Here is a 14,253-nt window from a genome sequence, read left to right on the forward strand (position 1 = left end):
TCCCCTAGCTGGACATGGCTTTGTGAAGGTGCTGTGAGCCCTGGAGATGGGGCAGGAGAGCCAAGCACAGAGGCTTCACCCCTCCTCCCTTATGCACCTCCAAGTGGTCCCAGGGGCCTCAGACACAGTCCCCACATGTGGTTCTGCCTCAAAAACAGGTGGAGAAGCTCACCCATCCTTTTCCCCCCTCCCTGGGTAGCCCCAGTCCCCCCAGCAGCAGTGGCCCTGCCACCAGCTCACGGCACACGCCAAGCACAGCCCTGGCAGACAGGAGGAACAGAAAGCAAGATCCTTTATTGTACACAGTACAGAACGTAATGCAGCTTTGCAGGAAATACATAGCCCTGCTCAAGTAAAGGTTATTTGAAATCAGTCCTCAGATTAACCCCTTCCTGCACCGTAGACCTGCCACACTGAGCAAATGCTTACAGCTGTCCCCAAGGTGCAGCTCCCGCGATCCAATGCTTTCTGATGGCACGGGCCACTTGTACATCACAGGGATAGCAACCAAGCCTACTGGGAGTTAATCTTCATACTTCCCCAAAAAAAAAAAAAAAAAAAAAAAAAAAGAATGACTCAGTCCAAAAAAAAAAAAAATCCAAACAAAGCTAACTAAGGATGAGAAAAAAATTCCTATACAGCATTTACAACAAAAACATGTAGCTGGTGGGGTTACGCGTATATGAGAGGTGGAGGAGTACGGGGAGCTGCAGTGGGTAGAGGGGCCCCACAGCCCAGCCCCACTGTGCTCAGAAGGGAATGAGGCTGAGCTCTTGCCCTTTCAGTCTTGGACCCCCCCCACGAGCAAGGACTTGAGCAGTGAAATGGAGTGGACCAGAAACTTCAGTGCCGTGGGGGCACGTACATGGCTGGGGGCAGCCAGGGTAGCTCCCCATGCACTGCCAGCTGCCCCAGGGCACAGCAGCAGGGCTGCAGAAAATAGCTTTGCCTTAAAATACAAAAAAAATCTACAGAAAAAAAAAGTTTAGATTTTTTTTTTCCTAAAAACATTCCAAAAAAAAAAAAAAAAAAAAGGGGGGGAGGGAGGAAGATAGTGTCACAATCTCCTCCCCTGAAATTAAACCCATCGCACAGAGCCTGAGCTGGGGAAGAGAATTGAGGGGGACCCAGGAAAGAGGGGGGGGGGCAGGCTAAGGGACTGTTACATCAGAGAGCAACACTCGAGGGGAATGAGGTGGGGCGGGGAGGTGTTGTCCAGGAAGAAGGCAGAAGGCTGCTCCAGCTCGGGGTGGGACACCATGCACATCAGCCCTGGGGCACGGGCACGGTGTGCCCCCAGCCCGAGCCCCCCCAGACACCCCTCGCCTGTGCAAATCGAAGCCCTTTCCAACACACAAGGCAGCTACGCATATTGTGATCGATGCAAAGCAGATTGTCGTGACAATTCGCTACACAGTCACACCGTCTAGACCAGTCTCACGGGCGCTGCTGAAGCCATCGGCCGTCGCTTGCTCATGAGAAACGTGGCCTGGGTCAGAGACTTGGTGTTTAGCTCCCCTCTCCCCAAAACACCTCTGGGATGCCTGGCGGGAGGTGCCAGCCACGGGCAGTCCTACGCACTAGCCCTTGGACAGTAAGGTTGTGGACTCAGCGCTGACACACACCGGGGCTTTTAGCTTCCTCCAAATTGCGCTTACAGGTAGGTAAAGGCCAGTTTGTGTGTGCGCACACGCGTCTCATCTCCTTTTGTGTTTTGTTGGTGTCGGTTTTTGTTATATAAGAAATGGCAAAAAGTATTCTTTACAAAACCATTGCCCTTATTTGCCCAAACCGGAGGTGCTAGTGCTCGTCGCTGTGCCGGCCGGCCAAGTCAGTAGGCGAAGCCCTCCGCGTAGGGAAGGCCGCTGCAGTGATCCACCTCCAGGAGGTACGCGGGGCTGTCCTCGAAGTGCGTCAGCGGCAGCGTGTCCTCCTCGTTCACGTGGCAGTCGGGCTCCGCTTTCAGGAAGGGGCGCTGATTGTCGGGGTAGGCCATCGAGAAGAGGGCGTCGGGGTCGCACACGAACTTGTAGACATACCGCTCGCCGGCCACCTGCAAGCAGAACGGGCATCAGAGGCTGGGAATGAGAGGCTGGGCCGGGCTGGTAATGGCATTGCCCCTCCTGTGGCACGCCAGGACAGGGGAGTGATGCTGGGGACGGCCACCCCTAGGTGGGCACGGGGCCACTTGCCTTCTGCATGATGCCCTTCTCGTAGTAGTAGCGCAGGGAGCGGCTCAGCTTGTCGTAGTTCATGGCCGGACGGTTCTTCTGGATACCCCAGCGCCGTGCCACCTAGAGAGCAAAAGGCCGCAGCCGTGACAGCTCCAGCCTGTGTCTGGGCACAGGTCCCTCCCAAAAGCCGAACCCCACAGGCTCTGCCCATCCCGGGATGCTGCTCAGGGCCTGGAACCAGGGCATGGCCTCACCCCGGCCCCTCTGAGCCCAGCCCACGGGTGATGGGCACGAGAAGCACTCGGGCGGTTCCGGCTGCCACAACGCAGCCGGCACGGAACCAGAGGCTGAATCAAAAGACGTTTGATTTGGGGGAGCCTGCCAGAAAAGCTGCTTCACCGCCGCAATTTCCATGCACGGCGTAGCAGACATTACGGGTAATTACCCACAGCACACGGCTCGGTGCCGCAGCTGCTTTCAATTGCTTCCCAAGCAGCTTCTTCCTCTGCATCACCCGTGGGTGGGGAAGGGGCTGCCCCCCACCCCTCACACGCCCCATACCTCCTCGGGCTCAATCAGCTTGAACTCCATGCCGCGGCCGGTCCAGGCGATGAAGTGAGCGTTGGCGGGGTCATCCAGGAGCGTGACGAGGAACTGCCAGAGCTGCAGGGACCCCCGCCGCTGGTAGGGAGGGCCCTCACGGTACAGGGTGGGCTCCTGCTTCACCTTACCTGTCCACAGCGAGACAGCCGGCTCAGCCCCGGGACAAGGGGACATGCTCAGCCCCAAGGGCATGACCGGGCCAGGGCACAGCAGTGACGCTGAGCGGCCTCTGAACCCGGTGGCTCCTCTGTGGGCACCCCTGGGTGCAGAGCCTGCCCCCACCGCCCCTTGGCTGGCTGCTTACCCTCCAGTCTCTCCGGTACCACACACGTGTCATCGAAGTACAATCGCGTGTCCTTTTCATACGAAAATCCTAGGGGAAAGAGCCCTCCCGTTAGCAAGGGGCCCCTGCCCCATCCTCACGACACCTGGCTGGGCCCAAGCCAGCTCAGAGACCCGGTGTCCCAGGGCCGGGAGCTGCCCCCTCCGTGGTTATTTCTGGCCATGCCGTCGGCTTCGTTGCCATGTCCGGCTAGCTGAGCGCAGCACAGATCTGTCCTCCCCTCACCCCAAGGAGCTGGAATAACCAAAACCCTCTTAGCAGCTATATTGGGCATGTTATCCCGGATTACACGGGGCGGCGCGTTGCTCCCATGCCCTCACAGCGCACACCCAGTGCCAGGGCGCGAGGTGGATCACGTCCCTCACAGGTGACGTGGTGCTCCCGGTATTTTTGGGGTGTCCCGTGGCTCTGCCAGACCTGATTGGGTGGTGGGAGAGGAACCACGGGGTCTGCCAGCACTGCTGGGGACCTGTCCTTAGCTACTGGGTGGCCATGAACCTTTCTCATCTCTGAATCAGCCCCGGGGAGACAGAGCCCATGCTTGGCCTGCACCAGGGGATGCAACAGCACACGGTCCCCAGGAGCCGAGCCCTCACCCCAATCCCATCCCTGCCCGGGGGGAGAGGCTTGGCACAAGGAAAACCCTAAAACCCTGGGCACAGAGAGACCCTGCCAAGGCCCTCGCAAGGGACAGGATGGAGGGCTGGGGAGGGACACGGCGATGTGACCCATCCCAAAGTTCCCAGCCCTGAGCCAGGAGGCACACTCACCGTCGTGGCTGCTGGGGAAGACGCCCCCCCTCATGTACGAGGACTGGCAGTTAGGCACTTCTGCAAGGGAGAAAAGGCAGTGGTAAGCCTCACAGCACCGTCTCTCCTGGGCATCTTGTCCCTCCCCAGACTGCCTTGTGCCACCTCATGCCTATCTTTGGGGAGAAAACGGTGTAATTTACATGGGCGGGGGGCACTTGAACAACCACGGGTGGCACAGTCCGCATCAGTGCATGTTTCCACCAAATTATTTGGGCCACACGCTAAGGGAGGCAGCAGGAGCCCATGAGCAGCGTGGGGTTTCTGGCTGCCTCCCTCCCCTGCCATCTGCTCGGCTGCACCGAACCACCTCCCGCCAGCCTGAGGTCACAGTATTTTTAGGCCCTAAGGCGCTTAGAGGATTTTCCGTGATGCTGGTGGGGTTCAGCACCAGCCACCAGAAACTGCAGCAGGGTGGGCACAGACCCTGGGGACACCCCCTGCTGCACGCAGGAGCGCACAGTCACAGCGTGCAGCGTTTGGGGAATGCCTGCGTCGCCCCTTTTAAAGAAAAGAGGGGGAAAAATAAAAAAAGACAACCCTACAGCACCGCTGTTCCCTGCCTGCACGGGGCACAGATCCAACGTCACAGCCCGCCCCGCCTGCCACCCACCTGAGTCGATGCAGTAGTCCCTGGGCTCCTGCTTGATGCCCATGGGGGACTGGAAGCTGTGCCCAGGGGGGGCAGGCAGGCTGGGGCCGGCGTGCTCATAGAGCGGGTCGTGGTACTCCTGCTTGAATCCCTGAGCGGGGTGGGGGGTGGCAGGGCCGACGGGCTCTGACAGCTGCCGGTGGTAGACGGGGCGGCCGTCCCCGGGGACAGCGGGCTGCGGCGGGAAGGGGTGGCAGGGCTCAGACATCTGCCTCTGAAACCTGGGGGAAAAGGGACACGGCGTCACCAAGGGGTTGAGGCAGGCACCACGGGGGCACCTGGGGTGCATGGGGCGACTGCTGATGGCTCAGCCAGTGGGACACCCGTCTGCATCATGCAGTAGGACCACGGGTTCCCCAGCCAAGGGATGGGGACCCTCAGCTGGGTGAGCAGGAAGGCACAGGGGGCACCCCTGACACACACCTTACCAAGGCTGCTTGGATAAAAGCACGGGAAACAAAACCAAACCCCCGATAATTAGAAATAAACCCAGCCTGGAGGCAGTGGGGTGGCATCACGGCGAGGCAGAGCCGCGGGGCCCGAGGACGCTGCAGCCCTGCAGGCGCTTACGCAAAGCCAAATCCCCTGCGCAGCGCCGCAGAGCCAGCTGGCTGCTAATCTGCTGGGATTAAACCTCGCGCGGGGCGGCGGGAGCACTATTTTCAGCCAGAGGCACCGGTGCCCTCCGCCCAGGCTGTGCTACTGTGGGGGTACGGGACCATCCCGAGGGGGAGCTGCTGCCGCATCCCCTGCCCAGCCCAGCACCTTGAAAGGCGATCTCCGCGCGCCCGGTCCTTTCGGGGCCGCCGCGCGCCATTTGGCTTTGTAACCAGATCCCCCCCAGCTGACGGGCTGGGATTACTCCATTTCCGACCCGCGTCCCCCTGCCCTTCCTGAGTGAAATCCAAGCCCCGTGCTGGTATGGCGCTTCCAGATGGGTCACGGCCAGCCCCCCGCATAGCTCGAAGGTCGCCCGGAGCCGAGCTCCGGGCCAGGGCCAGCTGCTGCCCCCCTTTGCTTGGGGAGGGATGCGCGTCCTGGGCACCCACTGCATGCCTCAAGGGGACACCCCAATGGCACTGCCACAGGATGAAGCCACAGCTCGATGAGGAAGGGAAGCAGGGTGTCTCCCTTGCAGCCCAAAAAATCCTCCTCTCCCCTCTCCAAATCACCCCAAGGGCAATGTGACACCTGTCCTGCAGCTGGACGATGAGGGTGAGGGGCTGCAGCGCCAACCCAGGTGGGAGCAAGAATCAGAAGAAATCCCTCGCACCAAGATGGCACCCAAAATCCTAATATGGCTCAGCACACCGAGCCAGCCAGTCCACCGGGGGGCTGGGAGATCTCAGCGGGAGGATTCACAGCCTGTGCCCTGGGCTGCTGGTGCAGCAGCTTTTTGCTCCTCGGCCACATCCCGGTGCAGAGCGCCTTGCACACAGCACACCAGTGGTCCCCCAGCCCCACAGCACCAGGTTCCTAGAAGCCCCAAAACACTGCAACCCCAGCAAGGGGACGAGGGGCCGGGTGTCCCACCTCCCTTCCCCACAGCTGGAAGGCCGCCGATCCTTACCTGTGCTCTGCGGGGTATTGGTTTTCCGACATCATCTTTGGCATGTGCATGGGCTGGTGAGGCGGCCGCGGCACCGCGAAGGTTTGCTGCCTCTGCTCCTGCAGCGGGCGGGGGGCGGGCACAGCGCTGCGGAGCGGGGCCGCTGGGGTGCCATGGGCAGCCGCCTGCACCGCCGGGGCTGGCAGGGAGGATCCCGGCTGTGTGGGGGACACCGGCGTGGCGGGCGGCGTTAATGGCTTGAACCCAGCGGGGGGCTTCCTGTCGTAGGCACTGCAGGGGGCAAGAGGGGACGGTGAGGATGGTGCTGGTGGCTCCGTGATAAAGCCAATGTGGCCGGGTGGGTGGCGTCCCCGAGGGAACCGCAGTACAGCCCTCGCCCTCCCTGCACCCACAGCTCGACCACCCCTCCGTTCCCAGTGCCACGGGGGACCCCAAATTCCTGCTGGCTCCAGTGCCGACATCCAGTGCCATGGGGGGCACATGTTGATGGGATGCTCCCTGCCACCCAGCCCCATCTGCTGGGCTTCTGAGAGGGTGCCAGAAGCAGCCTGTGCTGCCCGGAGGGGTTTCGCCTCCGGCGACCTACCAGCAGTTGTAGAGGCACTTGTCTCCATAGCTGGCACAGAGAGCCTGCTCGTGGCTGCAGGCCGACAGCTCCGAGGAAGGGCTGTGCAGCTCCCGCTTGATCTTGGCCGGAGGTGGGGCGTGCAGGACTACTGGAACGAGAGAGGAGAGGAGGAGGAGGAGAAGGAGGAGGACACGGTCACTGTGTGTTCCCAGCCCTGGTTCCACCGCCACGGATTCTGACCCAGCGCGGGAGCAGGCAATGGGTGCTGCCAGCCCTGGGGAGCATCCTCTTGGGTGCTGGGGGTTCAGATGCACAGCCTCGGGGCCAGGAGCATCACATAACCACACCGCAGCAGGCTGGAGGCCCTACAAGTCCATCCTCCCAGCGGACCAAGCCATGGTGGCAGGGAGGGCAAGGTGCCGCCAGCACACAAACCCCACAGCAAGGGCACCCAGACCCAAACCCCTCCCGCGAGGGGCGATGAGCCTGGCCGTACAGCATCACGCTGCCCTCTGCCCAGCCCCTCAAGCTGCTGCACGCCGTGTCTGCAACGAGCCCAAGCTCTGTTCCCACCACCACCTTCGGCAGCTTCGTGGTTTGAGTGGGAGATGCAGGCAGGGAAAGCTGGCACGGGCTCTCTTGGCTCCAAAGTAACGGGGCAGAGCTGTGGCGAGGAGCGGCAAGCAGCCAGCTGGCAGCCCCGCATCTCCTGGGCGCAGCCTCGTGACCAAGGGGACACAGCCCCGGGACCACCAGGGGACAGGGGAGGAGAGCCATGGTGTTACGAGTCCAAGGGGCAAACGGGCTGTGAAACTCCAAGACATCCACCCCCACAGCACCGCCAGGCCCACTCACTATATATATAAGCGTTTTAAATGGGGCAATATACACTTAACCTCTTAAATCTAAAAGCGGACGCTCTGGGAAAGGGAAAGCGTGGCCGAGATCTTTACCTAAACCATGCCTGAACCGGAGAGCCAAGACCAGTCGGAAGTAGAGTATTAGCTTCGTGAGAAGTCTAAACACAGCCCAGTTACGCCAGAGAGGAGTGAATAGCTCCAGGACAACTGTTCACAGCTTGCCAGGTAATTAGCTGCTCCCCTAATTTGTCAAAACCTTTAAAGAGCTGCTGATCCTCCCCCAGCCCCCCCTCAAGCAGCCCAGCACAGCTGGTACCAAGGGCATAAAAAACTCCAGGGAGTATTTGAAACACGAAGCCCAGGCTGAGCAAACACAGCCCCTACGCTCCCTGAAACCCCCCCTGGAGACAAGTTTCCCCCCCCCAGCCCCTCCCCAGGAGCGAGGCCAGGCTGCTCCCGAGCATTTTGGGTGTTAACGGGGGCCAGCGCAGAGGCTGTGAAGCCCAGGCACCCCGCGAGGCACGGGAAAGCAGAGGGGAAACTTGCTTTGGAAGGGCTCCAGCTGCCTATCACGGGCATGTTTCTCCCTAACAGGCTCCGTGTTGTTCGAGCAGGGTTGTTTTTCCGCCAGCCGCACAATGGGGTCTGGTTATTCATTGAAGGAAAAAAAAAAAAAAAAAAAAGAAAAAAAAAACTCTCGGAGCGGGCACCACCCTCCATTCACAAACAATTTGGAGCGCTCCATTCATGCGGTTGGGGAAAAAAAAAAAAAAAAAAAAAGACAGAAAGAAAGAAAAATTTCCCCAGAGCTTAGCGCTGCCATTCAAGAAAAGGGAAACGATCCTTCAGATCATAACAGAGACCAGCTGGCTGCGCCGAGCAGCCCGGACTTTGTGCAACGTTTGGATTCCTTACACAAACACCGCGGGGCTGGCCCGCGCTGCTCCTCACCACGCTGCCTTTCCGCCAAGTTCATTCAAAGCCCAGGCGATTGTGCAAGGCGCTGGGGCCGGAACGCCCTTCGGCGAGAGCAGGGAGCGAGGAGAAAGACAAAATAAACGCGGGCGGCCGCTCGGGGAAAGCGTCACGCAGCCACGGCTCGCACCAAGCTGCCTTTGGGTCCCCGGCCCTGCTGCTCTCCTGCCCCAGAGTCCGAGCAGCCCACAGGGCCTGGTATTTGGGTTTCGGTTCCCTGCTGGCAAGGAAGAACGTGCCACAACTGACCTCGGTTTTCCAGGTACTGAGCAGGAAAGGTACACCCTGCCCCAGCAGCCGGTGCCACAAAGGCATGGCAGGAGCACAAGCGCTCCGAACCTCTTGGTTCCTCCGCTCCTCGCTGTAATTAAAAGCTAAAAAAGCCGACGGAGGGAGCAGCCCAGAGGCTCACCCGTTCCGGGACTTGGCCACGTGGAGGGGACACCCCAAAGCTGTTTGGGGCTGCCAGGGCCTTGAGCCTTGAGGCCTGATTTGGATGGCATGTGGTGAGCTTCGAGGACAGCAACTCTGCTGCTGCTGCTGCTAGCACCCGCTGCCCACGGAGAGGGGAAGTGACCGAAGCCCCACTCCCAGCACAGCCACCAGCTCAGGGACCTCAGCACCCACTCCAGCCATTGCCATGGGCACCAAACTCTCTGCCAGCCCCTGCGTCCCACTGCGCCTGGCACCGCTGGAGCAGGACGCACCCAAGGTCACACCAGGAGAGGAGCCAGAAATAGAAGCTGTGCTCCTGCTTTCCTTTGTTTAAACAATCCTTCCTCGGAAACAAGCCTCCTTCTTTAATTTCGGCGTGTACGAAAACCCACTCCACGCCCTGCTCACCACTTTAGCTGCAAACCATCCCAGCAGGGGGGCAAAAGTCCCCAGGGACCAACCTCTCCCCCCAAAAAAACTAGGGACACCCTTCAAGACCTTCACACCTTGCGCCTGCAGGGGGAAAAAAAAAAAAAAGCCTCTCAATGCTTGCTTTCCACAACACAATCCTATCTCTCCCTGGTTATTTTAACAACTGATCAAGATACTACACACCATGCACATATTCTTCTCGCCAGGGCACGAGGACAAGGGACACAGGACATGTTAGCCCTACACCTGGTGAGGTAGGTGGGTGGCACGCACAGCTTGCTCATCCTTGCAGGAGGATCTGCTTCTCCAGCACTGTGCCTGTCCCCACCAGGAAAATTACCCCACCAGGCACGGGAGCTGCCCCTCCGCCTGGATGCCCCCTGGATACCCAGAGGGCAGCTCTGGGGAATCCCATACTTCCTGGGTGGCTTAAAAAGCACCAAACCCAGCCTCTCGCGGCTCCACCAAGGGCACCAAGGACAACACACACTTTATTCAGAGGAGCCCTGCTTTCCCCGTCCACATGGACACATTTTCTCCCCATCACAAGAGGCTGCAGGCAATGTGCTGCCCACCACCTGTGCATGCCTTGTTGTCAAACCCCAGCTCCGAGCCCGTTCCTGCAGAAAGCCCCAACCTGCGAGCAGGTGGCCAGCACGCTACGTGGGGGCTCAGCAGGGTGCGAGCAGGGCTGCAGCTCGGAGCGCCGCCAGGACCTGGCCCAGCACATGTGGGCCACGGGCTCAGAGCTGAGCGGGACCTGTCCCTCGTGGTTCCCCCACTGCAGGTGCTCTCAAGCACTGTCACCCCCTGAGCTGTAGCGCTCATTGGGGACTCCATGGAGGAGCTGGGCTCCCCGTCTCCCCGGCAGGGCACCACCATGCCCCCCAGGAGCTGCTGTCGAGCCCCACAAGCCTCTGTGTGCAGGAGCACTCAGCCAAACTCCCCGAGCCCAGCCCAACAGCAAGAGAAAGCTCTGCTTTATCTCCCCAGGAGAGTTCAGGAAGGTTATCGGAGCGGGAAGTCACGCAGGGACATCGCCTTCCAAGCGACATCATCACCGGGGCTGCAGAGGCCGAGCAGGTTAAAAGAACATTTAAAAGCCTCGACCAAATGCTTTTCCCTCCCTGCATCGCCCAGAAAAGTTTGTCTCCTCTCTCTGAGCTCTTCAGGTTACAAGGAAACAAGAGACTGCCAAAAGGCACTGGAAACAGCTCCAGCTCTCCGAGCCGCCCTCCCACGCACGCTGCAGTTTGCACTGCTCCGAGCAAGAGCTGACGGGCTGCACCAGGATGTCAACAGCGAGCCGCGTTTCTGACTCCGGGCTTGCCTTTTATCTCAGGGGAGAAGGGGGGGAGAAAAAAAAAAAAAAAGCGCATCTGAAACTTGGGCTGTCTGGAACAGTTTAATGGCAAGCTTCCCACTCAGAAGTAATCAAAGGGCAATAATTAACATGCGTTTACTGTAGTATAAGATACTCTGCTGCATGCTGTGACAAAGCTGGAATGAGAAATCTGTTCGACTGCAGGCTAAATTTGATTTCCTTTAAGTTCTGCGGCTGTCTGGTTCAGCAGCAGAAGGCAGCTAGGAACGCTAGGCTGCTACTTCTGCTCTCCAGGTAACAACCCAACACATCCCGACCCCCTCCAGCCCTCAGTGCCAGGACTGTCGGCACCGAGCCTGGTGCAAGCCCGACACACCATTAACTGCACACCAGCCCCTGCCCTGGCCGCTGACTGGTTTGGGCAATGAACCACGACTAGGAAAAAGCTCGCTCTCTATTATGCAATTCAAGAGGGACTGCATTTTCACTGGCCTCCTTTTTTAAACGTGCTTGCTTGCCAGAGATTAATGCTGCTTAAAGCAGCTCAAGTTTCACCGCTCAGGTCTGCTCTTGCCAACAGCGCTAGGCCAGGACTGCAAAAAGCTCCAGAAACTGCAGAGATTGTGGCTAACCAACAAGCCCAGCACGGGCTCTCCCATCCACTTGAAAAGGAAAAGCAGCATTTATAAGCAAATCAACGTTACTAGGAACAAGCAGCGAGTCTCAGAGGAGCCCAGAGATCAGTTAGAGATATTTCCATGCGGTTGGCTGTAGTTTTCCCCGTTATGAGACGCAGGGAACTGCGAGCCTTGTCTTCGTGAGCCCGAACAGCACACACACACATGCTTTCTCCCCAAAGGCAGAGAGCTTCAGGGTTTCAGATTCGGCAGCAACCGCTCCCCGAGGAAGCGACCCCAAAGCAAGCGCGACGTTTTGCACAGGCACCTCAACGCTTCCACCCCCGAGAACAAAAGCCGTAAGCAGTACTTACAGTTGTCAGACTGGAAATCTGGGACAAATTGTTCGTCGTCGGGGACCTGAGCTAAAAAAATTAAAAACAAAGGTTTTATAGCACTTTTGGTCCTCAAAAAATGCTTGCGCACAGATTTTACATGGCAAAAGGTGGAGGTGAAGACTTGCCTTCAGCTAGCCAGGCCTCTTGGAGCTGGCTGAGATCCTGGAAGAGCTCTGGAACAGAGTGAAAGACTCAGGCACTCGACAGAAAAATAAATAAAAGGGCCGCTATTTGCCGAATTCTCTCTCTAAGCCAACAGGCCCAAGGAGAGCTGTCTCCTCAGGACCCCAGCGAGGGCACAGGGACCCGCTGGCAGCCCCGCTCACCTTCCGAGTCGTGGGCCAGGTCGGTCTCCAAAAACTTCCTTTTCCTGTCGGACCCCAGCCGGCCTCGGCCCTCCTCGGTGCACGACTTCTGCAAGGACGAGGGCGTGAGCGGCCTGGGAGGGGGGCAGCCACGGGAACCCCCAGGAACGGGGGAAATTGGGCATGGGGCAAACTTACCCCGGGGCCCATGAAGGGAACCTGCTGGTCGTAGAAGCCATCCATGGTGCGGGGCAGGCGGACAGAGCCCCCGGCACGCTCAGCATCGACAGCAGCCCGGGAAGGGGGCTCCCGCCTGGGCTCCGGCAGGTGCGAGGCTGCGGGGTAAGGGGGCGGGTGGGGTGGGGTGGGGTGGGGTGGGGGGGAAAGCGGAGATCTCAGGACCCGTCCCCGAGCTCTGCCGCCCCCGGGACTGGCCGGGGGCCGGTGCGGGCCCGCCGTAGCCCCCCGCGTCGTGATGTCAGCGGCTTTCTATAGAGCCCGCCGTGCCATCAGGCGCCGCGAGCAGGCGGCCCCCAGCTCCCCGCTCCGCCGCTCGCTCCCCCGTTGGCCCCCCCCGGCCCCGCCGGTGCTCGGCGCTGCAGGGCCGCAACGCAGCCGGGCCCGTTCCCACGCCGCCCCATTCATAAACTCCGCCCCCCCCTTCCCCCTTCCCCCTTCCTCCTCCTCCTCCTCCTCCTCCCCCCACCCCCCCCAGCCTCCTCCCCCTCCTCCCCTCGCAGCCGCGCGCCCCCCGCCATTCACCCCGCGCCATTCATAAACACCGCCCCCGCCCCGCACCGGGGCCGGGCCCCGCGGAGCCGCTCGGGCCGTCGTGGGGGGGGGGCTCACCCGCTGCAGGCAGGGCCGGGGCCGGGCACCCAGCACCGGGGCTGAGCCTCGGGAAGCGCCGCTCCTCGCCCGGGCAGCGGGCACCGCGCTCCGCTCTGCGCCGGCCCCCAGCCCCCGAGCGAGCGGCCCCCGCCGCGCCCCGCCCAGCGCCGCTTGTTTACCCTCGGCACCGCCCAATGGGGCGCCGCCGCCCCGGCTTCCTCGCCCTGCGATTGGTCGGAGCTCGCCCGAGAGCCCGCCCCCTCGCCGCTCCCAGGGCCCCATTGAGGCCGGCGGGGTGGGAGGGGCGCGCGGCAGCCAATGGGCGCGGCGCGCTCTGCGTGGCCCCGCCGAGGCCGTTTTTCATTCATAAAAAAATAGAAAAGGGGGAAGGGGCCGACGGGCGGGGCGGGGGCAGCTCGGCGCTTAAAGGGGCCGCCGCCTGCACCGGGGGGGGGCCGAAAGGGGGCACGGGGTGGGGTATAGGGGGCGGGGGGGACAGCCCCATGGCCGGATCCGGGGTGCCCTGAGCACCTGCCGCGCAGCCCTGCAGTTGGGTGGGCTGCAGGCCTCAGGCTGCCTGTGGGACCCCCGCACAGGGGTGGGGATGCTGTGCCAGGGGCTCTCCCTGCAGGAGGGGGCTCCGTAGCAGCCCCCTGCCGTGAGCCTGGCCCGATCCACTCTGACTGCCAGCTTTTGCTTCTTTTTTTTTTTCCCCTCCAGGCAGCCTGCAGCCAGGGCTGCCTTTGGGAAGAAGCCTTTGGAGGGGCCGGTGGGGAGCAGTTCCCACCCAGGTGGGCTCTGGGGCTGTGGGGAGGGCAGAGCAGGAGCAGGGGCGCCCGGGAGAGAAGGTTTCTCTGCAAGTGGGTCAACCCCCCCTTGCCAAACAGACCTGCGGCTCTCATACAGCCCTCCTAGGATTGCCAGGGGCTCGGCAGTCTGGCAGCCGTGGGTTGCCCATATCGCCACCGCAGCATTTCCCGGCCAGGTGCCTCAGTTTCCCCATCTCTCTGCAGCCGGTTGCACAGCAATCTGCTGCCACGCTCCACGACCTGTGCGAGGCTCCGCTGTCGTTGCAGAGCAAGGCTGAGACAAGCCCCCATCGATAGGGAAGGGTAAATGGAGGGAGAGCTCAGCAGTTGCCGTCTCACTGGATTGGGGAGGAGTGGAGCCTCCTGCCTGCATCCCAGAAGGGTGCCCAGACCTTTGGGAGTCCCTCTGCATGGCGTGGCCCTGGCTGCTTTGAAATCCTCAGGGGGTCGTGGGGTTGTGGGTGCCTCAGGATGGCTGCCCAGCACATCTCAGGGATTTTTTTGTGAGACTGTTGGCATAGTGGGGAGCTTCTGGAATCCTCCAGGGC

At 60.9% G+C, this 14,253-nt stretch overlaps 1 protein-coding gene across 2 annotated transcripts; it reads right to left on the reverse strand.

The window, feature by feature from the left end:
* Positions 1-274: 274 nt before the first annotated feature.
* ETV5 (ETS variant transcription factor 5) lies at positions 275-13,024 on the reverse strand. 2 transcript variants are annotated; one of them, XM_084528861.1, is made up of 13 exons: positions 12,915-13,024; positions 12,264-12,400; positions 12,087-12,174; positions 11,886-11,933; positions 11,737-11,787; positions 6,738-6,864; positions 6,152-6,421; positions 4,543-4,802; positions 3,891-3,950; positions 3,082-3,150; positions 2,736-2,905; positions 2,193-2,294; positions 275-2,053 (listed from the first exon to the last, which is right to left on the reverse strand). In XM_084528861.1, exons 2-13 carry the CDS (start codon positions 12,306-12,308, stop codon positions 1,832-1,834), a joined length of 1,512 nt encoding a protein of 503 aa, XP_084384987.1. In that variant the 5' UTR covers positions 12,309-12,400; positions 12,915-13,024; the 3' UTR covers positions 275-1,831. The 2 variants fall into 2 exon arrangements, with proteins under 2 accessions (XP_084384987.1, XP_084384986.1); XM_084528860.1 differs by having other exon boundaries at positions 6,738-6,867.
* Between the last annotated feature and the right edge of the window lie 1,229 nt (positions 13,025-14,253).

Source organism: Aythya ferina (assembly GCF_964211825.1).
Source record: "Aythya ferina genome assembly, chromosome: 9".
NCBI classification, from domain to species: Eukaryota; Metazoa; Chordata; class Aves; order Anseriformes; family Anatidae; genus Aythya; species Aythya ferina.

Bases quoted from the DNA above. Each gene is read 5' to 3' on its own strand.
- ETV5 (XM_084528860.1), bottom strand. From the start codon at position 12,308: ATGGATGGCTTCTACGACCAGCAGGTTCCCTTCATGGGCCCCGGG. The intron at 6,868-11,736 runs GTAAGTACTGCT...CTCTCGTTCCAG, and splicing joins AGATTTCCAGTCTGACAACT to TAGTCCTGCACGCCCCACCT. The intron at 3,151-3,890 runs GTGAGTGTGCCT...TCTTTCCCCTAG, and splicing joins CTTCCCCAGCAGCCACGACG to GATTTTCGTATGAAAAGGAC.